Below are 26,729 nucleotides of genomic sequence, written 5' to 3' on the forward strand. Positions count from 1 at the left end.
ATGACAATTTCAAATACTAGTTAAAAAATATATCAGTTTTAAAGAAGATTCGCTTCTTTGCAGCAAATAGAAATAAAATGCAAAAATAGACTCAAAATGCACAAAAGTAAAAATAAGAGTTTAATAAGGATAAACTTTAAGATAATAAACATCTAAATTGTGTTTGAAGCTGTTTATAGGGAATTCAAAAGAATTCTAATGAAAGTTAAAAAGTTAAGAAAATTAGTTAAAAATCATTCCCATGATCTAAACCTGTTTTCAATAAAGATTATATCAAAATATACACAAAATAGAATACTACTTCATGTAAATTTAACATTTAAGTATTTAAAATTTCCCTCGAAAAGAAAAAAATGAAACTCCCATCAATGTTTTATTATGACACTTTTAGTAAATATATTAAGTTCAATATCTCCATAGAAAGAAAAAAAATAGAATCTCACCTAAGTGAAAATCTGGTGTTGGGTATCTCCATAGAACAAGAGAAGATGGTCTCTGGGGGCAGATCAGTTGGGGGAATAAGGCGGTGAACTGTGACGTCATAGTCCATACCACGTCGCACTGTTGTCTTCGTAACTTCATCCCCATTATGCCTAAATGATAAGATAGTACAATATTATTCCGCTTTATTTATACCATAATCATGAGATTACATCAGATCTTAGAATGCTTTCGGAAGATTTTATTTTATGCTATTTTATGCAAAGTGATGAATTTTGGCGACCTGGTGATTTCATGAATGAGAGTAATTTGTATTGTGTATTTTTTAATAATTTTCTAATCAATAGTTATTAAAATTCCCATTTTAACATCAAACAAAGGAATTTAAAATATTTTAATATATTTCCAATTTTAACTTATGTCAAGAATTTTGATGAAATAAAATCTATTTTTGACTTTTGTTTGATACTTTTTGATGACCTAATCAAATAATCAAAGATAGATTATTTAAAACTTGACAGCTCAATGTCTTCTTCCTCATTCAAAAAAGGAATGTATGGATAGACAGATTATATGATAATTTGTGATGCATTGTATATCATAAATTGATCTTATTTCCAAACTAGAAGACATGACTATTAACAAGGAGGAGGAACCAGAGGAAGATAGTCCTGGAAAAATTCTGCAGATGAGTAATCCAGTTTTCAAAGAGAGTTCTGTTAGCAGCAAAATTTCAACTGTTGTCGCTGAATTAAAAAGATTGAGGGAGAAAGCTGAGACAGAAGAGGCTCATGAGAAAGCTGTGGTTGTCTCCCAGTGGACTTCTATGCTCAATATTCTCAAGCATCATAAATTGTATCAGTACATTAGAGACAAACACACCAGAACACCAAACAAGTAACTCATAACATTGTAGGTTTGCTTATAAAAAAGTAAAGTAATCAAGATTTTTCCCTACATCATCAATTCTAATTCTAGAATCTACCAGAAACAAAGATGCTAACAACCATAAGTGCAAACTTTTGTGATTATTTGAAAAATGGCTACAATTTGTTGTCTTTGTTTTTCATAATATGGCTAATGAGACTTTATAAAGTAACAGGATGTTTGTGCATCTGTTTTGTTGGACTAATATGGTTTTTCTTTACAATGTAGTTTTTTATGACTATTTTGTGGAAGGGTAACACCAAATTACTAAAAGAAATCACCCCAGGAAAAAAATTACCACCCTAAAAAATTATCTTATTTTTCAAACTAAAATGGAAAATTATCTTTCTTCACAAATTCTGCTGGCATGTGAATTGATAAGAATTATAGGAAAGATTTGCTTTTTAAGTAAGAGAAGAAGAGAAAGTAAAAATAATTCAAGGAAAGATGATAGCATTCTAAAATACAAAGAATTACTTGTAAAAACAAATTTTAGATTTATTTATACCAACTTATAATTATAAAAATGATTTAAGTAACTATTCTTTTATTTTAAAAATCTTTAGGTGCCATGTTTTATACACATCCTTATTCTGAAAAATTGAACATTTATGTAATTGCACATTCAAAGAGATTGAATGATTTTGATTTCAGATTAGATCAAACTTACAACCTAATATTTGTTCAATTTTAGGCAGATTTATTTGTAAAATTCCACTAAGTTGAACATTTTAAGATAACAGCATAAAAGAATTAAGACAACTAATCAAATATGGAATAAAAATATTTTCTTTTTTATAGAGGTACTCAAAATATAACCTTCAGATGCTTCAATTTTAATTCTTAATCAATTTAAAGTTAAGATTTTTCAAGATCACATTCTCTTCCTGGCTAATGCATGAAATTTAGCAGTAAGCTAGCCACTGTTTTATTTACTAAATATAAATAAAAAATTGAATGTTACTTACTTACAATTTTTTCTATTGAAAATGAATGTTCTCTTCCTCCTCGATAAATCCACGAAAATGGTTTTGCACATTTCAATATTGTCACATTATATTGTGAACGGAAAGTTCAAGCTTTTAAAAATACAAGATTATTTTTTTCTGTATGAAGCCATTTCAAAGAAAAAATAATAGTTATGCAACATTGCCCAAAGCTGTCCTTTAAATGATAATACTATTCTTGTTACAATGTTAGAATGTTGTGTACAAATAGTGATGGTTGCCTTAAAGTGCAGGGAAATTCATTCTAATAAAAGATGATAAAACAGGGCTAAGGTTCACTGAAGTTCAGTAAAATCCATACATGATACGTTTAATTATGTTTCTCCAAACAATCAAATTTTTTTCTAGAACTGGTTAGTTTTTAAAAATCATACGTATACTAAGCCATAAGGAATAACTTTTTTTCAAACTGAAAGAATTTACCTATTGAACTTTTTTTTGGTGATAATTTGCCCATCCTGTGACTCTGTGAGCTCTAGGTTGCTACAGGTTCATTACTTGAAGCCACAAGATTAATGGATAGAATATAGAAAGGCTGTGTGTTTAGGCTAGCATGTACATGCGGGTGTTTGTCTTTTTTTTGTATTTTTTATTTATTGATGAAAATTAAATGATAATGTTAAATTTTTTACAAGATATATTTTTATGTTTTAGATTGCCTGAATTTTTTGTGTGTTATGGTTTTGTGTAATTAAAGTTTCTTGCAATTGTTATCTATCTTATTTGAGTTTGTTTATTTTATTAATTAACCAAATGTGTATTTACATATAATGATAAAACTAGATTTAATTCTTATATCAAATAATAAAATAAATTTGTTCAGTTGTTTCATAATTCAGTTTTTATTACTTCCTACTTGCAATTTTTGTTAATTTCAAACCTTTTATTTTTCTAGGGTTATTTTTTGTTGTTGTAAGCTAAAATTAAGATAATCTCATGTTTTCAATGAACCTACCTATGGTTCCAAGTTAGTAGAAGTATAGGCTCTGGATAAACACTGTGGGCACTACAGGAAATATTCACATAGCCATCTTCTGCAGTATCATAGCGCAGCTTGGGTCCTAGTCCAGGGTCTGAAAATAAATAAAATTATTATTTTCATTTCTTCTTTAAATCTGTATTTATTTGTGATAAAACCATCATTTAGTTATACTATATTTCTTTTGTATCATGGACAAACTGATGGAATGATTAATGATGGGTAAAATATTCCAATAGAAAAAAAAAACAATTATAGACAATGACAGGCATATTTGAAATAAAACACTTTAAAATAGAAATTATATAAAAAAGAAATTTACTATTTCTTCCCTGTTATTTTGTTTTTTAATTTATAGAACTTTTTACACATATTTAAAAATATATCTAAATACTTATTCCTATGTTGCCTGTGGACAAAATTTTCCTTAATAAGTTTTTTATGCCTCTCCCTCTCTTTGAGAGGAACTATCCTGTATACAAGCTGACAGATATATTGACAAGAAGAATTCCATTTACAAGAAATGAAATCCATCAAAAAGAAAATGGAGCCTTGATATAAAACCAATATCCTGCACTGAATGACCGCCTTTGAACATGGGATTTAGAAAATGAATGATAGGTTTTTTGATGTTGTATAAGATTAATTGAAGACTGTTTCTTATAGATGACTCTTTTAATCTTTAAATGGCGACCTGTTAAAAATATAAAAATATACATATATTCAGAGGGTTATAGTCTGTTCGTAAATCAAAAGACTACAAAATATAGAAAATTTCAAATACTAGAATTTTACATTTAATTTGAGTTATTTCATTCTTAGTTGTCTAGAAAACATTATGCTTCCTGTAAATTATATCTTTAAAATATATATTTGGTAACAATTTATAATTCTTTTTCTATTATATAGTCAGATGTATCCTATATTCATATGGTCTTTCTAAACTATATTTTTCTTTGTATGTTTAATTTGTTCCTATGATTTAAAATCTAATTTTCTTAGTAAAAGAAATTAAGTACCTAGCTAAAATTCTTTCTTTTTCTCTGTTGGCTGGTATACCATATGTGATATATAAACTATCCAATACTCTTTTTACTCTTACCACAATTTTGGTCTCTTTTTAAGTTGAGATTTTCTCATTTTATTTTCAATATCTGGGCTGGAAAATTTTCATTATCAAGGAGATAAATGTTTTTCTTTAAAAAATTTTCTTGGGTCTTTTTTTATTAATATTATTATAGCAGTGTTATAATTAGTAAATTAATTTGAAAAAAGTTTGTAAAAGTTTTTTAAAATGTTAATGATTTTGCATTTCATCATTTTTTCTTATCAGCTGCCATTTTTTTATTAGGTTTACCTTACTTTTAGTTTTGCAAAAGATGTGAAATATCACATAAAGCAAAGAAAGATATAAGGAAAAACATATCAATTTAAATTAAATATAAACTAAAAATGAGATAAAGAAAAATATGGAGAGAACCAAAGCGTTAGATAGGTAGAGAGAGAGAAAAAGAGAGAATGGGTTGACCACAATTTTCTTTGAAATTTGATCACATAAATTTTTCAATATATTTTGATAGCCAAGATAGAAAACTAAACAAATCTTTGACATACATATTTTTGCAGCGAAGCTACTCTACAAGTTGGTCCATATATTGTTAATATACATATCATGGAATGATGGAACTCCCTTCAGATTCAGTGATGAAGGTAATCATTAGACTGTAAATCATACAAGAAACCGCAGACCTTTAAAATTTTTCTCATTTTTCATTAGTTATTTTTATCTAGCAGTGTCCAAACTTTTCAACCAATAATCATAATCTACAGTTTTATCCTTTAAAAGTCGAGCATTAGATTCCAACATAAACATATCATGGGGTATAAAATGATTATTACATGAAAGAAGAATTATTGGAAAAGGACCCAACCTCCAACCAATAGATTTGCCTATGAATAATAAAAAGCTATAATATAAAGAAGAAGACTACCGATTGAATGAATTGTAAGGTCTTATCCGAAAGATAGAAAGAAATCCAGCTCCTTCTAAAAGTTTTGCAACTGCTAAACATAATCGTCCTTGTATCCTTATATAAAGAAGCATAAGCCTAGTTCACAAAAGACAATGGTCAACCTCTAGAAATTCTAGTTTGACCTTTAAAAGATTCAGGTTGACCATTTTTATAAAGGTATTTGTTGGTTGTACCTAAACAGGTTGACCTGCGGAATAAATAGGTCGACCTCTAAAACTCTTCTGTGAACTGGGCTATGATGTCTTTCTGCGTGTACCAGAGGATTTGATTAACCGTTGAACAAATATAGTTTCCCTTTAAAATGAAGCTTCTCAAGTCCTGGAAAGGTTTATAACTATTTTGCGATCAGCTGAAAAAGTATTGCCTATTTCTTATCTAATTTCCAAATGTGTACAGCAGATAACCCAATTATTGCGAAAGCTATTTTCAGCTACCCCGGTCAAAGGGAAAAGCGATATAATGTATAAACGATTTAGACATTATACATTCAAAATTTTAATGTTTAAAATTTTGATTTTTTTCTGAAGGTTTGAAGCTATTTTAGCTAGTAGTAAATTTTGAGATAGGACGCGGACGCTAGGTACACTTTCGGAAACTAAAATTCAATTCATCTATTTTGCAATTCTACAAAAAAAGTAGACTTCCCTCCCCCAATTTTTTTCCAACTTTTTTTTAAAAACTAAAACTTATAAAAAGCAACATATTTATTTTTTACAGGAAGTATATTTATATTTTTTTTGCAATATAATAAACAAGATTGATGTAAATAATATGTAGGTAAATATAAGGTGAAGGTTAAGTAATTTCTGTTTTATATAAATGTATAAAAGTAAAAATATAAACAAGGATGAAAATATAATTAGCACGATAACAAAATATTTATTTTTGTATTAAATAGCTTAACAAACAAATTATTAAGTAAAATGGTAAACAAATTATGTTCAAGAAAAAAGAAGGAGTACATCAAAAGAAAGATTTTTGTGAATCAGAGTATTAATCTTTAAAACCTTTCTATCTTATAGACCAGTAGATCAAATTGTACCCTTAGTTTTACTAAAAGACAGAAGGACGGACTGAAAGACTGGCAGATAGGCAGGGAAAGCCATTTTAGAAAAGCTTGACACCTTAGCTTAAAAGCAGAAAGATTTTTTGCATAATTTAAAGACCAAGAAAAAAATAAAAAGCCTTTTAAAAGATTGCCCAAAGTCAATTATAGTTTCAGAGATCTTTATATACAGTTAGTGAAACAGTCATTCAGATACTTTTTTATATTTGTTGATTGATTGATTGATTAGCCTCCAGAGCTACATCTTGTCAGTCTCGAATTTTCTGTTCAGGTTATGCCCTCGTCAAGTGATAAAAATTCTGCCGCCTGTTTAGGTTGGGTCCAAAGAGATAAAATGTTGAGGTCTGTGGGGTTATTTGGGCAGTTGAACAGATGTTTTGTGTTGTGTGGGGTTGTGTTGCATAATGGGCAATTGTCGTCTATGTTAGGCTTAATTCTGCTCATATAGGAATTAAGCATTCTGCAGTAACCAGAACGTAACTGGGACAGTCTGGATCTGGTTATTCTGGGCAAGTTGACTTCCTCCTTGTTCACCTCAGGGGGGTTGGCATTGAGGACTTTACTGGGGGGATAGTGTGCCAGGGCCTTCTGCACTTCTCTAGTATGGATAATTTTCGTTTTGGCCTTTAAATTATCCTTATTTACAGGGAGAAGATGGTCAATATCTTTCCTGTAATGTTGGAGCGTGGGTTTCAGATTGCGGGGAGGAAGGGTTTTGGTTGTAAGTCTGAAACCTGGGTGATCTGTGACATGGTTAGAGAGGAGAAATTGGCATGTGATCATCCTGCAGTGGTCCTTGATGGGGATGATTTTGGCTTCTCTGTGCAAGTGTTGCTCAGAGGCCATTGCCAGGTTGCCAGTTATAACTCTGAGAGCCTGGTTTTGGGTGGTCTGGAGCTTAAGCCAACTTGTATCTGATATAATGGGGCTCCATATTGGAGCAGCATACTCTAATACACTACGGCAGATGGATTTGTAGGTTAGAGCAAGAGTTTCAACATCTTGCCCCCAGGTAGAACCAGCCAGAGATTTCATAAGATTTATTTTGGTCTTGGCAGAGTTGGTAATGTTTTTCACATGGTGTGAAAAAGTATACATTGTGTCAAACGTGACACCTAGTAACTTTGGTGTAGGTTCATGGGGAACAATGGTATCTTTCATCTTTATTTCTGGGTGTTCTTTAAACTCCTTGGTGTCTGGGGTGAACAATGTTACTGTGGATTTAGTTGGAGATACTTGTAGTTCTCGTTCTTCCAGAAATGCCAGAACCCCCGGGATGTACTGGCTGATGGCATCTGCCAGGCCAGTTATTGGCTTGCCTGTAGCATATATACTGATATCGTCAGCATATTGAACTATTTGGATGTTCTTGGGGGGTTTTGGAAGATGTCTGAGGTAAAAATTGAACAGTATAGGGGATGTTACTGCCCCTTGTGGTACTCCGGATCTGTTGTTCTTGTGTTTAGACAGTTGGTTTCTAAAGTTAACTCTGGACTGTCGTCCTTTGAGATAGCAACAGAACCAACGTTTTAGACATGAAGGAAGATGTGTTTGGTCTAAATCTTTGAGCAATTTGTCGTGGTTAACCATGTCAAATGCTTTGCTGAGATCTATCTGAAGTAAAACTGTCCTATCTGGTCTTGTTGAAGCTTTTTGATTAAAGCCTGTAGCAACTTGGTCGTTGAATTCATTTAAAGCAGAAACTGTAGAATGGTTTTTTCTAAAGCCATGCTGGAAATCTGGAACTTCAAGGTTGTCTGTGAGGGTAGGTAGGAGTAGACGTTCAAGGATTTTTATTGCAGGACAAAGAAGGGAAACAGGTCTGTAGGAGTCTGATACATTAGCAGGTTTACCAGGTTTTAAAAGTGGGATGATGATGGATTTTTTCCAGATGTCGGGTATTGTGCTGGTAGATATTGAAAGATTGAACATTTTGGTTAGGTATGAGATACCATTTGGACCTAAATGTTTTAGATGTAAGTTGGATATATTATCTGGACCAGCGGCTTTAGAAGCTTTAGATGCTTTGATGGCTTTATCTGTGTCTTGATAGGTAAAAGAGATTGGATTATCAAGCTCGTTTTTCTTGATCTTTTTGGAAACAGTTCTAGAGTTTTTTTTTTTTTTTTTTTTTTTTTTTTTTAGAGCTCATGTGTCGAACAACTGATGTGTATTGTTTGACGAAGCCATTGGCAATATCTTTAGATGATATGAGATATCTGCCTTTGAATTTAATGGCTTCATTTGGTGAACTTGTTCCTTTACCATTTAAATTTTTGATTAACTTAAATAGTTTTGTTGAGCAGGATTTACTAATGTCGTTGATTTTATCTCGCCATTTTGTTTTTCTATGTTCACTTATCTCTGTATAGATTTCTCTATTGAGACTGGCTATTTCAGGTGAATGTGGATCATTAGTTCTTATCTCATCTCTTTGTTTCATCTTAGCAGCTGTTGAGGATGGAATTTCAGGTATGATGTCCTTTATTCTTCCACCAGGGATGGTTTTCTTAGCTGCTTTATTGATGATTTTTCTGAACTTTCTTTCAGCTGTGTGTATTGTATCTGTGTTGGGATCAATGTCAGGTATGTTTTCAAACGCTTCTTCAGTAATAGATGTAAATTTATTCCAATCAGCTTTTTCAAAATTTATGAAATTTCTGAAATCACTTTTGATTGGATTAATCTTTGTACTGATTTTAATTATGATGGGAAGGTGGTCAGATCCAAGACTAGTGGAGGTACTCCATTCTGTGCTGTTCATGAGGGATATTGAGGCCAGAGATATGTCTGGCGATGTTGCTGTGCCATTAGATGGTAGTCTGGTAGGCATATTTTCATTTAGCACTCCATAGGAGGAGTTTCCTATGGTGTCAGCAATCTCAGATCCTCTGGTATCCTGGATACTAGAGTGCCAGAGTGGGTCATGGGCGTTGAAATCGCCTAGGACCAGAGAGTCTCCTGCTGGTAGAAAATCTTGGATTTTAGGTTTGAAACCTGTAGTACAGCTTGTGGTGGGAGGTATGTATATATTAATGATGTTAGTGTCTCCCACCAGAATACCTAGTGATTCTGTGTGGCCGTCAAATGGAAAATCTGGAAGCATTTGGAACTGCAATGTTTTATGTATGTAGATGATTAATCCACCCCCTTTGTCAGAAAGTCTGTCTTTTCTGACAGTGGTGAAGTTAGGTATGTCAGGTGGTGAAGAGTTACAGTTAAGCTTCGATTCTTGTATGACGGCTATTTTCAGTTGATGTTTGTAGAGGTATTGAGTAAGTTCAGTAAGTTTGTTCTTGATTCCGTTACAGTTCCATTGGAGGATAAGTAACTCATATGCAACGCTGTTGTGAATTTGAAGGATAGGTCGGGTAGGTAGGGATGAAGTCGTAGAAGATGTTGTAGTTGTAGAAGAAGTTGATGTTGTATTAGTTGATGTTGAGGAGGAAGGTGATGTTGTAGGCATTGGGCGGGGAGGAAGGTTAGGTATACAGCTGGAGCATGTGTACGATGTCTGGTCATAATCTTTGTAAGATTTAAGTTTGCTGCAATTATTTAATTTGCGGCAATGTACCCATTGGTGACAGATGGTGCATTCTACCGATATTGCATTTGCCAAAACTTTGGCATTGCATACTGGGCATATCCAGGTTGGTCTTGGTCCTGGGTTGGGTTCAATTCCGGCCATCAGCAATAAGAGTCTGACCAGTCCTGCCGGCATCGGCTGGTCAGTTAGTAGAAAAATTCATAAAGTGACTGACTTGATGTCCTCTGAGAGGAGTAGGGTAGAAGACTTTGCTGGTTTGCTGGTGTTGTTGCTCTCCAGGTAGATGCACCTCGTACAGGCTCTTCCTCTTTTTTTAGCCGGTGCCTTCGGCACCTCGGGGCTAAAAAAACTAGTTTTAACCTTATAATTGTACATTCTATATCCGCGGAAAGCCGTTTATAATACGATACGAGAAATAACTATACCGGTATGTCGATTTTTGATTAAATATATCAGCCATGACCATTTTATACCAAAAATCTTCATTTGGCTCCAAAGGTTTTTTTATATAATTTTCCCGTCAAGGGCAAATAAAAATTGACTTATGACCGACTGATAAAACACACTGTTTTCCTGGAGTCTTTTTGTCAACTTTTAAAATATTTCCTTAAATCCTAAAAGAACTGCGCCTAAAATGGGGCGGAGCGAATACCATACAATCACCTTTGAGAAATTTTTTTTTTGCGGCAACCTCTTTTTAGAGGGTGATGTACCCTCTGGCAAAATAGCCCAAAACCTGGCCTGGCCCCAGCGTTGCGGAGCCGTTTGATTTTTGATAAAAATGGACTTGAAAAACTGAATAGGGGCATTTGCACATGACAAAACAGAGTTACCAATTTATATTATATTATATTTTATATTATCTCTTTATTTATCTAGTCCGGAGCCGGAACCGTTTTTTAACAAAAATTACGGCTCCGGCAAAATATGGTCGCTCCCGGCTCCGGCTCCGGCTTCGCAACCCTGCCTGGCCCAATACCAAAACTCTCTAAAAAAATATTTAACAATCGTTAAATCCGTTTATGATTTCTTTAGTTACTAAAATACACACAGACGAACAACCTACCACTTTATTCCATCTTAAAAGCTGGCATTGAAAAAGAGGCAGCAGCGATGCGTGGACACTATCTCTCTCTCTGTGTCTCGCCAAATCATTTTCTAATGGCAGAGAAACGTTTACAGAATAATTCTATATTTGATACAATCATTTGGTTGTAGCGAAGCTTTCTAATAATTATTTGTAAGTCTTTTGGTCTGTAAGGAACCGAAGTAGTTATATATTGAAATAAAAAAAGTGAAAAAAGTTTAAAACTTTCCCAGTACTTATGAGAAGTTACTCTCTAAAATAGAACCATATCGGTTCAGCGGTTAGCGTGAACCTTAGGTAATGGCAGGTAGACATCCTGTTACTTTATTATAAAGATAATATTGCAAATGTTCAAAACCTTCATGACTCTTTCATTTTTTCCTTACAGAAGAGTAAAATAAGTAGGTAGAATGTCAGAAAACAAAAGCAATGTTCATAGAAGTAAAATGTAGGAATGAATAAATTGCTCAGAATAATGAATAAAATCTTATTTTCTTGAAACTTTGTTAACAATAATGCAAATTTTTCTTGGGAAGTGAGAAATGTAGAATTCATTTTTTTTATGCAAGATCATATATAACCAATTCTCTTTTACTAAAATTTTTCTTCAGAATTAATACAGCAGTGTTGGGTACATGAAAATAAAATTCTAATATCTTTGCCAAATATTAAAATTTTACCAGTCCGATAATTTTCATTTATTTTATATATTTCTACTTTATTAACTTTTTTGCTTATAAATACAATTAAATCATATTATTATTTGAATAACGTTAGAAATAATCTAAAGCAAGCATTTTGATTGCACAGTGATTGTTTGAAGGCCTAAATCAACAAATTATGAGCAACTCCTGGCTATTGACCAACATATTTTTCTTATCATGTTTAGTTTTTAGCTAATCCATAGCTCAAAATTTCCGTGCGTCTGTCCGACAGAAGATATTTTGAAAAAAGTTAAATATATTTTGTAAATTTACCCATTCAATTAAATAAAGTATGCAAACTTAATTTAATTTTAAAGAGAAAAATTTCTCTACTTCGCTCCCATTGATGTTGTCATCCTTGTTTAATAGCAAATATTAATATTTGCTTTATCTACTACTACTATCTTACTTCATTTTTCACTTAATCCATAATAGTTATAATGTAGCCTTAATGGAGATTAATTCTTTTACATTTAGAATATTGAAAAAACATAAATCTATATACAACCTATCCTACCCATATGTATATTATGTATATAGTTGTATATATTAGGGAAAAAGGGAGAAGCTAAAGGAGCTAAAATAATTTTTATGTTGTATAAATTACTATTTTAGGAATAAGTTTACATTATTATTTTTGTCATTGATTTTAATATACAAAAGCTTAGGCCATAGACGTCCAAGGGGGTGGGTAAAGTGGGGATTACCCCCCCCCCCATTTAGGAGGTTTTTTTACCCCCCCCCCCAACAATTTTGGGGGATAAATACCCCCCAAAAAAAATAAAAATCTATAACAAAGAAAAATTTTCCCCCCGACAAAAATTTTACCCCAGGGGTAAATTTGGGGGGGGGGGTAAACAAAATTTTCTCCTGCCAACAGATTTCAGGGGGGGTAATTACCAACCCCCCCAGCAAATTTTACCCCCGAGGTAATAATTTTGGGGGGGGGGGGGAGGTAAAAAAAAATTTTACCCCCCCCCCCAAAAAAAAACCTTGGACGCCCCTGGCTTAGGCCCATCACTTTCCCTCTTATTTTGATATGAATTGAAAATAAGAGAGGGGGGTAGTTTTCGTTTGTTTGTTTATTACTTTAGGCCAGGTTAGGGTAGGTTATATTGGGTAATTAGTAGGGTTAAGGTACTTCCTTGGGGATAGGCATATGAAAAAAATGCTTCCTTTTCCCGTCTCCCGCATTTTTAAATATTTAAGCAAAAAATATGATTCATAAAAATGATATGTTTTTAAAAATTTAAAAAAAACTTCATATTCCTCTATTCCTGGATTATGTATACTTCATTGGCTTTGCAATTTATACCTTCCCTGAAGCAAATGTTTTCTCACTGTGCACTTTTTATCAAATTTGGGATTAACTCATAAAATGCTCATTGAAAATCTAGCAACATATAGAGATTTAAAAAGATTAGATTATTTAAGAAAATAATGAAGTGTCTGAAGCTAAATTTAAAGCATTGATCTTGCACATATTTTAATATTTTGGAGAAAATCCTTTTTTTAACAAAAATAAGTCCAATGAATATAAAAAATTTAATTCAAGCATTGCTTTTGAATGCAATTTTTGAGTGCAGCTCCATATTTATGTGTAGTAAACTAGAGGCTGGGGCCAGCATACTTTTTATACCCATAAAGTTTCATCATATGCTCAGCAGGAAAATATTGGTTATATCCCTTTACCTGTTAGTGAAACACAAGCAAACTTTCCGTAAACAATGCTTTTACGTAAGTTTATAGGATAGTAAAAGATTTAGCATATTCCTACCGAGTGTGTCATTCAGTCGAAGCAGATGCTGTGAGTATTGGTGCAAAATATGGGGACAAATTTCAAATTGTTTTGGCGTGTGACGTCATACCCCCATCTCTTTTCTAGGGGATTTCTTTCCTCCTTCCCTTTTCTTTCCCCTTACTTGTGACATAAATAATCAGCCCCGTCAAATCAATTTAAAATTTGTCCCCATTTTTTGCACCAATACTCACAGCATCGTCGAAGCAGCTTAAAGATATCGTTACAAATGTTAAATAATATGCCAGTATACATTGTAATTGACTAATGGTAAAATGTAAACTGGCCTATCATTGGTCATTTGTATTGTTTGATGTCATTTAAATTAGGAACTACAAGCTGCTTTTATTTAGTCTATTTGAGGTTTTCTAAAGTTGAAAATAAGGGGGTAATGGGGTTCTAAATTCTGTAGTAGGTGATATAGCAAAATAATATTTGTAAATTTTCCTTATATATATTAGATTTCTTTCAGCAAGGATATTTTATTCTAAAAAAATTGAATTTCGTTTTAATACAGATATTCATTATAAAAGATCTTCATTGCTTGAAACTTTTCTGTTTTCAAATGTTTTACTAGAGTCAAATTGACATTTATTAAACGTTGATGGTATAAATTTGAGCTATTTGATTTAAATAGGTGTACACGGTTAAAGTAAACGCGGTATATTTGCCTTTTTTAACCTTAGATTTGCGGGAATAAAGACTTTTAGATTAAATTTTGAATGAACAAACTATAAATATATAAAAGCTTGGACATAAAATATCTCATCATTGCTGTGATAAACGGTGACAAAAGTTTTCATATTAAAGACGAGTTTCAAAGCCTTAGTTTAGAAAGTATTTCACAGCACTTGGTTAGTATAGGGAAATCAAAAATAATGAGTGAAACAATTTTAATTATTAAACGACCCAAATAATCAAATGAATAAATTGAATATATACACATAAATATACATAATCTATAATACAAAGTAGAACGATGTCTGTCTGTTTGTTTGTGTGTTTGTCTGTTTGTTTGTAGCGAAGGATCTTGCTAACCGCTGAACCGATCGGGTTCTCATTTCCAGGGTAGATTCTCATAGTTCCCGGGAAGGTTTATAACTTTTTTCTTGGGGGTGGGACACCCCTAACCCCTCCAAAAATGAAAAATACCACCCCCCCAAAAAAATTTTCTTTTTAAAACTAAAATTAAAATAGTGGGGCCGACTACCCCCCCCCCCCAAAAAAAAAATCCCCCCCCCAAAATTTTTTTTTTCTTTTTTATTTTAAATCTAAAATACGAAAAATTCGTTTGATCAAACCTCTTGGGGCAAAGCCCCTAGAGGCTAGGGGCGAAGCCGCTAGTTGTTTAAAAACAAAAAAGAATTCACTGAGGTAAGACAAAATCTCAGAATGATATCCGTAAACCATTGTAATAAATACTAGCGGCTTCGCCCCTAGCCTCTAGGGGCTTTGCCCCAACAGGTTTAATCAACCCAATTTTCGTATTTTAGATTTAAAGAAAAAAATAGAACACAGTAATAGTGTCTGACTGATTATGACGTAACAAAAAAAATTAGCCAATGAGAGGCCGTTATTGACCAATGGTAAAATTTATAGTGGCCTCTCATTGGCTAATTTTTTTTGTTACGTCATAATCAGTCAGACACTATTACTGTGTTCAAAAAATAGTTATAAACCTTCCCGGGACCTATGAGAAGCTACCCTGTAAAGGAGAACCCGATCGATTCAGCGGTTAGCGAGATCCTTCGCTACAAACAAACAGAAAGACATCGTTCTACTTTGTATTATAGATGTATGAGTAGATTATGATGTATAAACTTTTTTTTGTGATTCTGATTTAGAAAAGAATTCTGAGAATCCACTTTTTCTTCACCTCAAAGTTGAAGAAACTATTTTTTGCGGTGACAAAAGTTTTCATATTAAAGACGAGTTTCAAAGCCTTAGTTTAGAAAGTATTTCACAGCACTTGGTTAGTATAGGGAAATCAAAAATAATGAGTGAAACAATTTTAATTATTAAACGACCCAAATAATCAAATGAATAAATTGAATATATACACATAAATATACATAATCTATAATACAAAGTAGAACGATGTCTGTCTGTTTGTTTGTGTGTTTGTCTGTTTGTTTGTAGCGAAGGATCTTGCTAACCGCTGAACCGATCGGGTTCTCATTTCCAGGGTAGATTCTCATAGTTCCCGGGAAGGTTTATAACTTTTTTCTTGGGGGTGGGACACCCCTAACCCCTCCAAAAATGAAAAATACCACCCCCCCAAAAAAATTTTCTTTTTAAAACTAAAATTAAAATAGTGGGGCCGACTACCCCCCCCCCCCCAAAAAAAAAATCCCCCCCCCAAAATTTTTTTTTTCTTTTTTATTTTAAATCTAAAATACGAAAAATTCGTTTGATCAAACCTCTTGGGGCAAAGCCCCTAGAGGCTAGGGGCGAAGCCGCTAGTTGTTTAAAAACAAAAAAGAATTCACTGAGGTAAGACAAAATCTCAGAATGATATCCGTAAACCATTGTAATAAATACTAGCGGCTTCGCCCCTAGCCTCTAGGGGCTTTGCCCCAACAGGTTTAATCAACCCAATTTTCGTATTTTAGATTTAAAGAAAAAAATAGAACACAGTAATAGTGTCTGACTGATTATGACGTAACAAAAAAAATTAGCCAATGAGAGGCCGTTATTGACCAATGGTAAAATTTATAGTGGCCTCTCATTGGCTAATTTTTTTTGTTACGTCATAATCAGTCAGACACTATTACTGTGTTCAAAAAATAGTTATAAACCTTCCCGGGACCTATGAGAAGCTACCCTGTAAAGGAGAACCCGATCGATTCAGCGGTTAGCGAGATCCTTCGCTACAAACAAACAGAAAGACATCGTTCTACTTTGTATTATAGATGTATGAGTAGATTATGATGTATAAACTTTTTTTTGTGATTCTGATTTAGAAAAGAATTCTGAGAATCCACTTTTTCTTCACCTCAAAGTTGAAGAAACTATTTTTTGCAAGAAAATTTTTTAGAATATATTTTATATTTAAGCTTTTTTACAACTATATACTCTAAAAAAAATATATATTTTAAACGGTTTTTATAAACTTTACATTTACCAAATATGGCTCAAGATTTCTACATATAATCATATAATTTTTTTATAATCATGTCAGGTACTATTGAGCTACTTAGGGGCATAATTGTACATTTTTATTTTGTGGAATTTTGATGGAATGTACCTTCACTTGCGAGAAAAAAAGTTACTGTACCTCTAGAAAAATTATTTGAAACAAATATTGCGAAAATGATATTTGTAATAAGGGACAAATATTCTTTTAAAAAGATTAGCAGCTTTTAAAAGAAGGAAAATTAATTTTAAACAGGGCAGGTATTGATTTCGAGAAAAAAATAGCAGCTATGTAAAACGCACATAAAAAAATATTGATCACTAACCCCCTTTCCTAACAAAAAAAAAACCTAAAACCCATATCAAAATCAACGTTTTCGTATTTAAAATGAAGTAAAATTGGTCTCCACCCCACCCAATATAGATTTTACTCAAAACTAAAAAATTTGGCCGCTTCGTGCAGCATTTTGCTCCCCCACCACCAAAAAAAGTTTGAACGTCTATGGTTACAGCAAACTGAATCATTTCTATAAATATTTATGATTCCTAGATAAATATTTTGCAATTGAGGGATTTGTTTTCAAAGATGCTACAACCATAGGTATGTTCTACTATTTCTTTTTCCAGAATATTCATACCTGAAGGTGGTTATTTGTAGGTAAATTTAACTTGACAGCTAATTTAAATAAATTCATATTTTATGTGTCTTTCTAGAGAGTGTGTTTATTATTTATATTTCAAGAAAGAGGAAACAAGATATAGATAGATAAGATAAGAAATAAGATAGCAAGAAAGTTAGAATAAAAGATGGATAGAAAATAGAGATATATAGACAGAGAGGGATATTATTTTAAAGACAGAAAAAAATTGCTAATCTAGCCCACATACCCTTGACAAAAATTAGTCATTAATATATAAATTTTCTAGATTGGCATGGGGAGTTTTATATTTTTTTAAAGCAAATTATGCCTTTAAGCTATTAAAAAATCTATATAGGAAGATAGAAAGAGAAAGTAAGACACATACAGTGAGAAAATGATCCATTAGGAGACTGAACTACAGGGCTGGATCCTTAAATCGTTTTTAGAGGTGCGCTGAATCAGGGGGATTCAGAGGTGAACTGGAGGTGCGCTGATGGTGCGCCACAGCCACTGCTATAAAACATGGATCTTTAAAAGGTTTTGAGAGAGGTGTTGCTAGATCGCTGGCGACACTCAATAACATATCCATACATGCCGGTAAAATTTTATAACTTAAGCCGTGTCAGTACGGTATTTTATATAAAACAATATATAATTTATTTTAAAAATAACTATAAAAATGTGTTCACGATAGTTTTGCAATAAAATATTAAACTAATTAAAAAAAATATTTATTTAAATAAATCACACCAGTTTCCCGCACCAATGGTATTCGCTGAGTACCATTGGCGCGCTGAGTACCATTGGCGCGCTGGTACCGCGCAACTGGCCGCGCTGATTCGCCCATGCCATTTGGATTTAAAGATTGGTATTAATAATCCAATGGTGCGCTGAAATGAATCGCCCCGATTCAGTGCACCTATAAACGATTTAAAGATCCAGCTCAGTGCAAATTGTGTCTGTTTAATAATGTATTATATGTGGTAAGAAAATTGAAGAGAGAATTAGAGAGCAACTGCATAGACTTACAATGACATAAACTGATAAATAAATTGACAGATTGCAGAATGAATTACAAAAAATATTCAATTCTAAATCTGAAATCTAAAGCCTTTTTAAATCATATATAAAATATTCATAGACAGAAATGTTATATTTTAGTTTCAAACATAAAATAAAATTGTCAAAACTATATTAAGAAAGATAGAGTAAAAGAGAGAGAGAAAGATAGGGAAGGTTAGAAAAAAGAAATAAAATGATAAATGTTTTAAGATTTTGCAGTTGAATTTAAAATTTATAATATTTGCAGAATATCATGAATTTGATATTTATAATACAACGGCTACGGTGGGGTAACTTGACAAAACCCTTCTTTTAATTTTAGATTTAAAAAAAAGGAAAAAAGAAATTTGTAGGGAAACATTTTTAAAAGGGTGATTTCTCTTGGGAGGTTTGTCGCACTTTCCCAGGACCTATGAAAAGCTAAGCGTTAAAGGAAAAACATTTAAATTCAATTTTAACAGCATCTTTAATTTCCCAACTTTTTATAAAGATGCGATGCATCGCTACAATTCATCAAATCAAAAGAAACATTAAATATCTTCAGATTTTTCAAAAATAGACTTTTTGTATGTATTATTTACTGATTTGTGTTTTTTCCTTTACAGGACGATTAAGAATTAAAACTTTTGTTTTTGAAATATATATATATCCTGTACAAAGATGTTAGTTTGATAAAGTAGTCTTGGGTTGAGATAAATAGCTTTTAAAACTAAAATCATATTGGTTCAGCGGCTAGCGAGATCCTACTTTAACCCTTAACGGCCGAGGGGGGGGGGGGGCGTTAACCCCCCCCCCCCGACCGATTAAGGTGCGGCAAGGGGCCCGACTGTTAAGAGTTAAAATACCTTCTTATTAGCCTATTCAGTTAAATATAAAAACTCACCATAGATGATAAGATCTAACTTTGTTTCTTTCTCTTCATGGAAAGTTGATACCTACATTATAATTTAGAGATTATAAGTTTAGAATATTATATATATGTATATATGAATTATTAAACCAATAAAAAATCAACTTTACTTTACCTTGCATCTATAAGAGCCAGAAAACTTGCTGCTTGGGTTGGAAATTCGCACCCTCTGGTGGTATTGATTAGAACTATTCTTGTGTGATAACTCTAGTCTAAATATAAGTAAATACTAGCATACTCTGGTGGTATTAATTAGAACTATTCTTGTGTGATAACTCTAGTCTAAATATAAGTATATACTAGCATACTCTGGTGGTATTGATTAGAACTATTCTTGTGTGATAACTCTAGTCTAAATATAAGTAAATGCTAGCATACTCTGGTGGTATTGATTAGAACTATTCTTATGTGATAACTCTAGTTTAAATATAAGTATATACTAGCATACTCTGGTGGTATTAATTAGAACTATTCTTGTGTGATAACTCTAGTCTAAATATAAGTATATACTAGCATACTCTGGTGGTATTGATTAGAACTATTCTTGTGTGATAACTCTAGTCTAAATATAAGTATATACTAGCATACTCTGGTGGTATTAATTAGAACTATTCTTGTGTGATAACTCTAGTCTAAATATAAGTAAATGCTAGCATACTCTGGTGGTATTGATTAGAACTATTCTTGTGTGATAACTCTAGTCTAAAAATAAGTAAATGCTAGCAGACTCTGGTGGTATTGATTAGAACTATTTTTCAATTTTTATAAATTTCAATCAGCTCCTCCTAACGACAAATTTAACAACTATTTTGTACTTACTGTGAGGCCCACTGTTCTCCAATAGACTGGGGTTCTCTTCCTGTACTTGGCACCCATTGAATGAAAGGCTGTGCGCTATTCTAAAATTAATAGAAACTTTAGCCGCTAAGGTCTATATTCAATCTTTTTTATTAAAATCTAAAAAGTGTTAGAATGTTATTTTAAACTACGTCCCTAGAGGCATCTAGGGGCACATAAATTTTCGATTCGATTATTTTTTTCGATTTCTCTTAGGACGGTTGTGTTATCCTCTCCGGAATTAGCTATAAACCTTTCCAGGGCATTTGAGACTACTTTGTAAAGGAGAACCATATCGACAAACACTTACTGAAAGACAGATACACATTACACAGGGATCCTTTTATTTTAATACATATAGAATATCTTTTTCTATACCTGAAAATACCATTTAACATCCAGTTGGTTCATCTCACTTGAGTTGAAACTGAATACACATGTCAGATCAACATACGGCCTACAAATAATTTGGTTAAATCAATTGAGTTTAATATGAAAGTAAGGAAGGGGGAATTAGGCCGTAAGTTAAACTGGTTTTATTTGAACTACGTTTTCTTATTTATTGGCTAAAGAACTTTGGTTATCATTATAGAATTCTCTATGGTTGGTTCCAAACAAGTAGTGTACAAACCTTTCAACCAATACTTTAATATATAGGGAAATATAAAAAGAAAGTGAGAGGGTAACAAAAATATCAAATATCTAGCGAGATGAAGAATAATAGATAGATAAAGAGTGAAAGAGTGTGTGTGAGAGAGAGAGAGAGAGAGAGAGAGAGAGAGAGAGAGAGAGAGAGAGAGAGAGAGAGAGAGAGAGAGAGAGAGACAGAGAGAGAGAGAGAGAGATAGAAAGAGAGAGAGACAGAGAGAGGGAGAGAGAGAGAGAGAGAGAGAGAGCGAGAGAGAGAGAGAGAGGGTGTTTGTGTGTGAGAGAGAGAGAGAGAGAGAGATAGAGAGAAAGAAAAGGTAGGGACGTCTAAAGAATGTAGAAGTTGATTAAAAGTAAAGTTGGGAGTTTTAGCTTAGCCACAAAATCGGTTCAGGGACATATTTTCAGAAAGATTTTTCATTATGCCAAAAGTTTACTAGAATATTATTAGCTTTTTTCCAGAACAATTATGTCCATATGTAGCGAAGCAATATCAAGTTTAAGAAAAACAGTTCAATATTTTAATTTGTTACTTGGTCCCAATTCTATTTTATTTTACATACCTCATGTTCATATAGTTGAAATTAAATTATCTCATCCATATATTACTATTTTACGGTCATAAGTTTTTATTTTATGTTATCAAATTAACTGAAAATAAAATGATATAGTCAGGAAATCATTACATAATTTAAATTAACTTCATTACGTACTTCCTAGTCTCTAGTAGCGAAGCTACCTTTTAATTCACTAATTATAAAGTCCACTCTAAATACATTGCTGTATATCTTTCTGTTGTATTGTTCTTATCATTAAAAAGATATTTTCAGATAGAAATTATCTTAAAATAAATGTATTTTTTTGGCATAGTTCGAACTTCCAGAGAAAGGTCGTGCAATCAAAGGTTTTTTTTTTGTCTGAAGGGCGTTTGATCATCTTACCATGCACATCATTAAGCAGGATTTAGTTCAAAGATGTACCAAATAAGAGTAACTTAAGGAGTAACTCATACTCTATTATAGGCTTAGGTTGGAATAGATAGAAAAATGAATCAATATTTAAGTCTTGAATAATTTTGAGGCAGGTGTATCAAATTGGTAACTAGATAGATAGATAGACAGAAGGAAATATAAATAAAAAGATAGGAAAAATAATAAATATTGTATTTTGAAATAAGAGTAAGCAGGCCAGCAGCTGTACTAAATTGATACCATTAAGTTTGAAGACACTTTAGAGTATATTTAGAGTAAATTTTAAGCCTCATATGCATATCTATTTTAAAATAAAAAATTGAAAGTTTTAGTTAAATCTTTTTATTAGGAAGGGACTGTAAATTGTTCTGATTTTTATAGGTTTATAAACACGATATCTCATTCGATGGTTTACTTTGGTGGATTTTATTTAATCTTATAAGTTTAAATCTTCATTGCCTAATTTTTTCTATACTTGAATTTCTTTTTATAGAATATTTAAGTTCATAACTGACCATAACCCCCCCCCCAAAAAAAAAAAATTGCTTTGTCTTTTCTAAAACTAATAGATCTGTTCTATATTCAAGATTTAAACTATAAGAAAGAAAAAGAGAAATATGGAGGCTATCTAACGCTTTACTTAAATCTAAAGTACGCAAATAAAACTATTTATGAACAATAGCATAGTATCTAATTAAAACTATATCAAAGTTAATATGCTCTGGTAATAAACCACTCTGACCTGGCTTGCCTGAGCAAATTGCATACCTGGAATTAGCCTCAACCACCCAGGGACCTTCCAGTGGCTCAATATGAACACAGTTATCACCTAAAATAATGAAAATTAAAGATAATTTTTATACAAATATAAGAAATTTAATATTATTATATAGTTAAAGTTAGGTCCAGATATCTATACCAAAGTGAGAGGGGACAATAGTCCCCATAGTTTTAGAGTGACGTTTTCTTATCCGTTGACTTAACAACTTTGGGGACTTTAGTGAATTTTATTGGTTGGATCATTAAATTGAGTTTTCAAATGTTTCAACCAATAATTTTAATCTACTGAAGGGGGGATTTTGTTTATCATCATTGGGGATGTACACCAATTTATTGACCCTTGTCTTATCCGTTTATATCCCTGTAATTATACTTATACAATCGTCCATCCAACGGCCAATTGAAGTCAAACTATATTTATTTATTCCTTTTTGACACTTTAAAAAACCCTAAAAAATATAATTTCCCCATCTAAAATTTCTTCCTAAAATGGTATTGTTAATTTTGTATTTTATGCTCAAACAAGTTAGTTTCAAAATAAAAATTAACAATAAAACATTGCATATAAAAACTAAAATATATTTTTTTGGGGGATATTAATTAATATTCCCCCGTATTAAAGTTGCAAAGTTGCTTGAAAATTACATGCCTAAAAATAATACACGGACGTAATATTAAAATTACATCAATATAAACAAGGATGAAAATACGATGAAAAGACCATGAAGACCTATCATTTAAGTATCTATCTAGGCATATTATTGGCATAGTATATATTCTTAAACAAGCTCAGGCTATCTATGAAGATTCCTGAAAAAGCAGAACCTAATCAGTCCACTAGTTTCCCATTCAAAATTGTCAGAACTAAAAGCTTTAACGGTTTATGTGAACTATTAGGCTTTAATAAAAGTTATCATAGCTGAATTTTCGTTGTGACATTAGAGCTAACTAGTTTGATAATTACATCGACATTATATATGTCAACAACAAGCTAATTGCTAGATACCTAAATGATAACCCAACAGACTTACTTAGTAAACTATACAAAAGTATTACATGTAATTTATGCTTTATAAAATGAAATTAAGAGATAAGTATACGAGTAAGAAATATATATTCTAAGTATTATTGTTCTGAAAAACTAGCGGATACGCTCTATAAGTCTTTTGGGAGAATTGTAGTACCCCTCCGAAAAATAGTAATAAACCTTTCCAAGACCTTTCTTTTATAAAAGGGATGCATAAAAATCTAGTAAAGTTTTTAAAAGGTACTAATATTGAATATATATGAAGACAGTTTGTACTGTTTTACTATTTGTTTACATTTCCTTTTATCTCAGTTTATATGAACTACTATACTGTTTATACTATAAAATTAATATAAAATGGCTCTTACGACCTAATTATTTAAGTTATATGGCAATAAATTTATGAGTAGGGAATTACTTTTAATAGATTTATTATTTTTACATAATGGTTTATATATTATTCTATCTTTTCCTTATTCCAGGGGAGTTGTGGGCTTATTTAGACCCCGCCCCCTCCCCCCCCCCCCCTGCTAGCTAAAAAAAACTCTACAGGCCATACTTAAACTAAGAAGATTGAAATTTAAATACTTCATAACTAAATTTTTGTCTTTCCTGTTCTATTTTTAGGCGTTTTTTTAGATTACTCGTCTATTTCTATTCCTCTGTGTAATATGCAAAAGTTTTTTCTTAATTGGTGATTTTCGTGCAGGGTAACAGTGGAGAGTAGCAACTTTAATATTTTCCTTAGTTAGTATTTACATGGATCATATCCAGTTTTAGCTGCAACATAGCAGTGTAGCACTGGAGTAGCAACTTTAATATTTTCCGTAGTTAGTATTTACATGGATCATATCCAGTTTTAGCTACAACATAGCAGTGTAGCACTGGAGTAGCAACTTTAATATTTTCCTTAGTTAGTATTTACATGGATCATATCCAGTTTTAGCTGCAACATAGCAGTGTAGCACTGGAGTAGCAACTTTAATATTTTCCGTAGTTAGTATTTACATGGATCATATCCAGTTTTAGCTACAACATAGCAGTGTAGCACTGGAGTAGCAACTTTAATATTTTCCGTAGTTAGTATTTACATGGATTATATACAGTTATAAATACAACACTGTAGTGTACAGTGGAGAGTAGCAACTTTAATATTTTCCTTAGTTAGTATTTACATGGATCATATCCAGTTTTAGCTACAACATAGCCTTGTAGCACTGGAGTAGCAACTTTATTATTTTCCTTAGTTAGTATTTACATGGATCATATCCAGTTTTAGATACAATAGAGCAGTGTAACAGTAGAGTAGCAACTTTAATATTTTCCTTAGTTAGTATTTACATGGATTATATCCAGTTTTAGCTACAACATAGCAGTGTAGCACTTGAGTAACAAATTTAATATTTTCCTTAGTTAGTATTTACATGGATCATATCCAGTTTTAGATACAACATAGCCTTGTAGCACTGGAGTAGCAACTTTATCATTTTCCTTAGTTAGTATTTACATGGATCATATCCAGTTTTAGATACAACATAGCCTTGTAGCACTGGAGTAGCAACTTTAATATTTTACTTAGTTAGTATTTACATGGATTATATCCAGTTTTAGCTACAACACTGTAGTGTACAGTGGAGTAGCTACTTATTATTTTCCTTAGTTAGCATTTACATGGATCATATCCAGTTTTAGCTACAACATAGCAGTGTAGCACTGGAGTAGCAACTTTAATATTTTCCTTAGTTAGTATTTACATGGATCATATCCAGTTTTAGCTACAACAGAGCAGTGTAACAGTAGAGTAGCAACTTTAATATTTTCCTTAGTTAGTATTTACATGGATCATATCAAGTTTTAGATACAACATAGCAGTGTAGCACTGGAGTAGCAACTTTAATATTTTCCTTAGTTAGTATTTACATGGATCATATCCAGTTTCAGCTACAACATAGCAGTGTAGCACTGGAGTAGCAACTTTAATATTTTCCTTAGTTAGTATTTACATGGATTATATCCAGTTTTAGATACAACATAGCAGTGTAGCACTGGAGTAGCAACTTTAATTTAATATTTTCCTTAGTTAGTATTTACATGGATTATATCCAGTTTTGGATACAACATAGCAGTGTAGCACTGGAGTAGCAACTTTAATATTTTCCTTAGTTAGTATTTACATGGATCATATCCAGTATTAGATACAACAGTGCAGTGTAAGAACAAGAAACATCAATATAAAACGCTATTCCATACTGACGTTCAGACCCTTTTCAAAGAGTAGCTATTCTGCTAAAAAAATTATCTTTATAAATCAAATACAATAAAAAATATTCCCTAAATGTCATTTTATCCCTTGAAAACTTTTCCAACTTTTTATAGCCTTAAAACTAGGCTAAATTTTACTTTTTTATGTCTAGCAATACTAAAACATTTTATATGTTGCTAGTATTAGGGTTAACAAATCACATAAAAAGTATTAACGTTTGTTAATCAGGTGGTCTTTTGGTATTTTTTTGTGTGGCAATTCTACTATGCTAATCCAAATGTCCGCTTGTTGCTATTTAATATAGAAGAAAGATTTTGCTAACCAATGAGCATATACTCTATAACTCAATTAGTCTGTCTGTGACCGAAATAAAAAAGTTGTGATTTTCACTTTTACTATTTGATAAAAAAAAGATTTTTTATCATAATATCTCAAAAACTTCTAAGACTAGACGTAACATTTTTTTACTGTAATGCATCAAACTCTTTCTGCGCAGGTTTTAGGCTAAATTAATTGAGAAAGGACTTTATAATGAAAAATTGACCTAATTTACTAAACGCCATACTGTAAAATAAAATCCGCAAGCAATATTGTTAAACTAATTTAGATAATTGTCTTAATAAAACTTTGCAAGAAAGAATATTTTTAATTGTAGTTTTCTTTTATTGCCGTTTAACTATTAGTATTACCTTTCCATCTTTTGCGTTGTTATTATATCAACACATATAAAAAGAATAGAGGGGACATGAGTAAGCTGTGCCTCTATTGACTCACATTTCACATTACAAAAGTATGACCTTTGTCATTTGGTCTCAATTCAAATATTTCAATGGTCACTTACTGTGACAAAACAACGTTTTAAAGCA

The 26,729-nt window shown here is 32.0% G+C and overlaps 1 protein-coding gene across 1 annotated transcript in view; it reads right to left on the minus strand.

Annotated features, from left to right (window-relative positions):
* The window catches only part of LOC145331435 (uncharacterized), a 51,462-nt gene that overhangs the window by 14,165 nt on the left and 10,568 nt on the right, over positions 1 to 26,729 (minus strand). The window contains exons 2-8 of the mRNA XM_080176079.1: positions 22,562 to 22,622; positions 20,553 to 20,631; positions 20,157 to 20,236; positions 19,453 to 19,549; positions 19,311 to 19,362; positions 3,331 to 3,448; positions 444 to 593 (exon numbers count right to left, since the gene is read on the minus strand). Coding sequence (XP_080032205.1) covers positions 444 to 593; positions 3,331 to 3,448; positions 19,311 to 19,362; positions 19,453 to 19,549; positions 20,157 to 20,236; positions 20,553 to 20,631; positions 22,562 to 22,622 — 637 coding nt within the window. The remainder of the gene's footprint in view (positions 1 to 443; positions 594 to 3,330; positions 3,449 to 19,310; positions 19,363 to 19,452; positions 19,550 to 20,156; positions 20,237 to 20,552; positions 20,632 to 22,561; positions 22,623 to 26,729) is intronic.

This window comes from Acartia tonsa, chromosome 11 (assembly GCF_053477335.1).
Source record: "Acartia tonsa isolate MP-2025a chromosome 11, ASM5347733v1, whole genome shotgun sequence".
NCBI lineage: Eukaryota > Metazoa > Arthropoda > Copepoda > Calanoida > Acartiidae > Acartia > Acartia tonsa.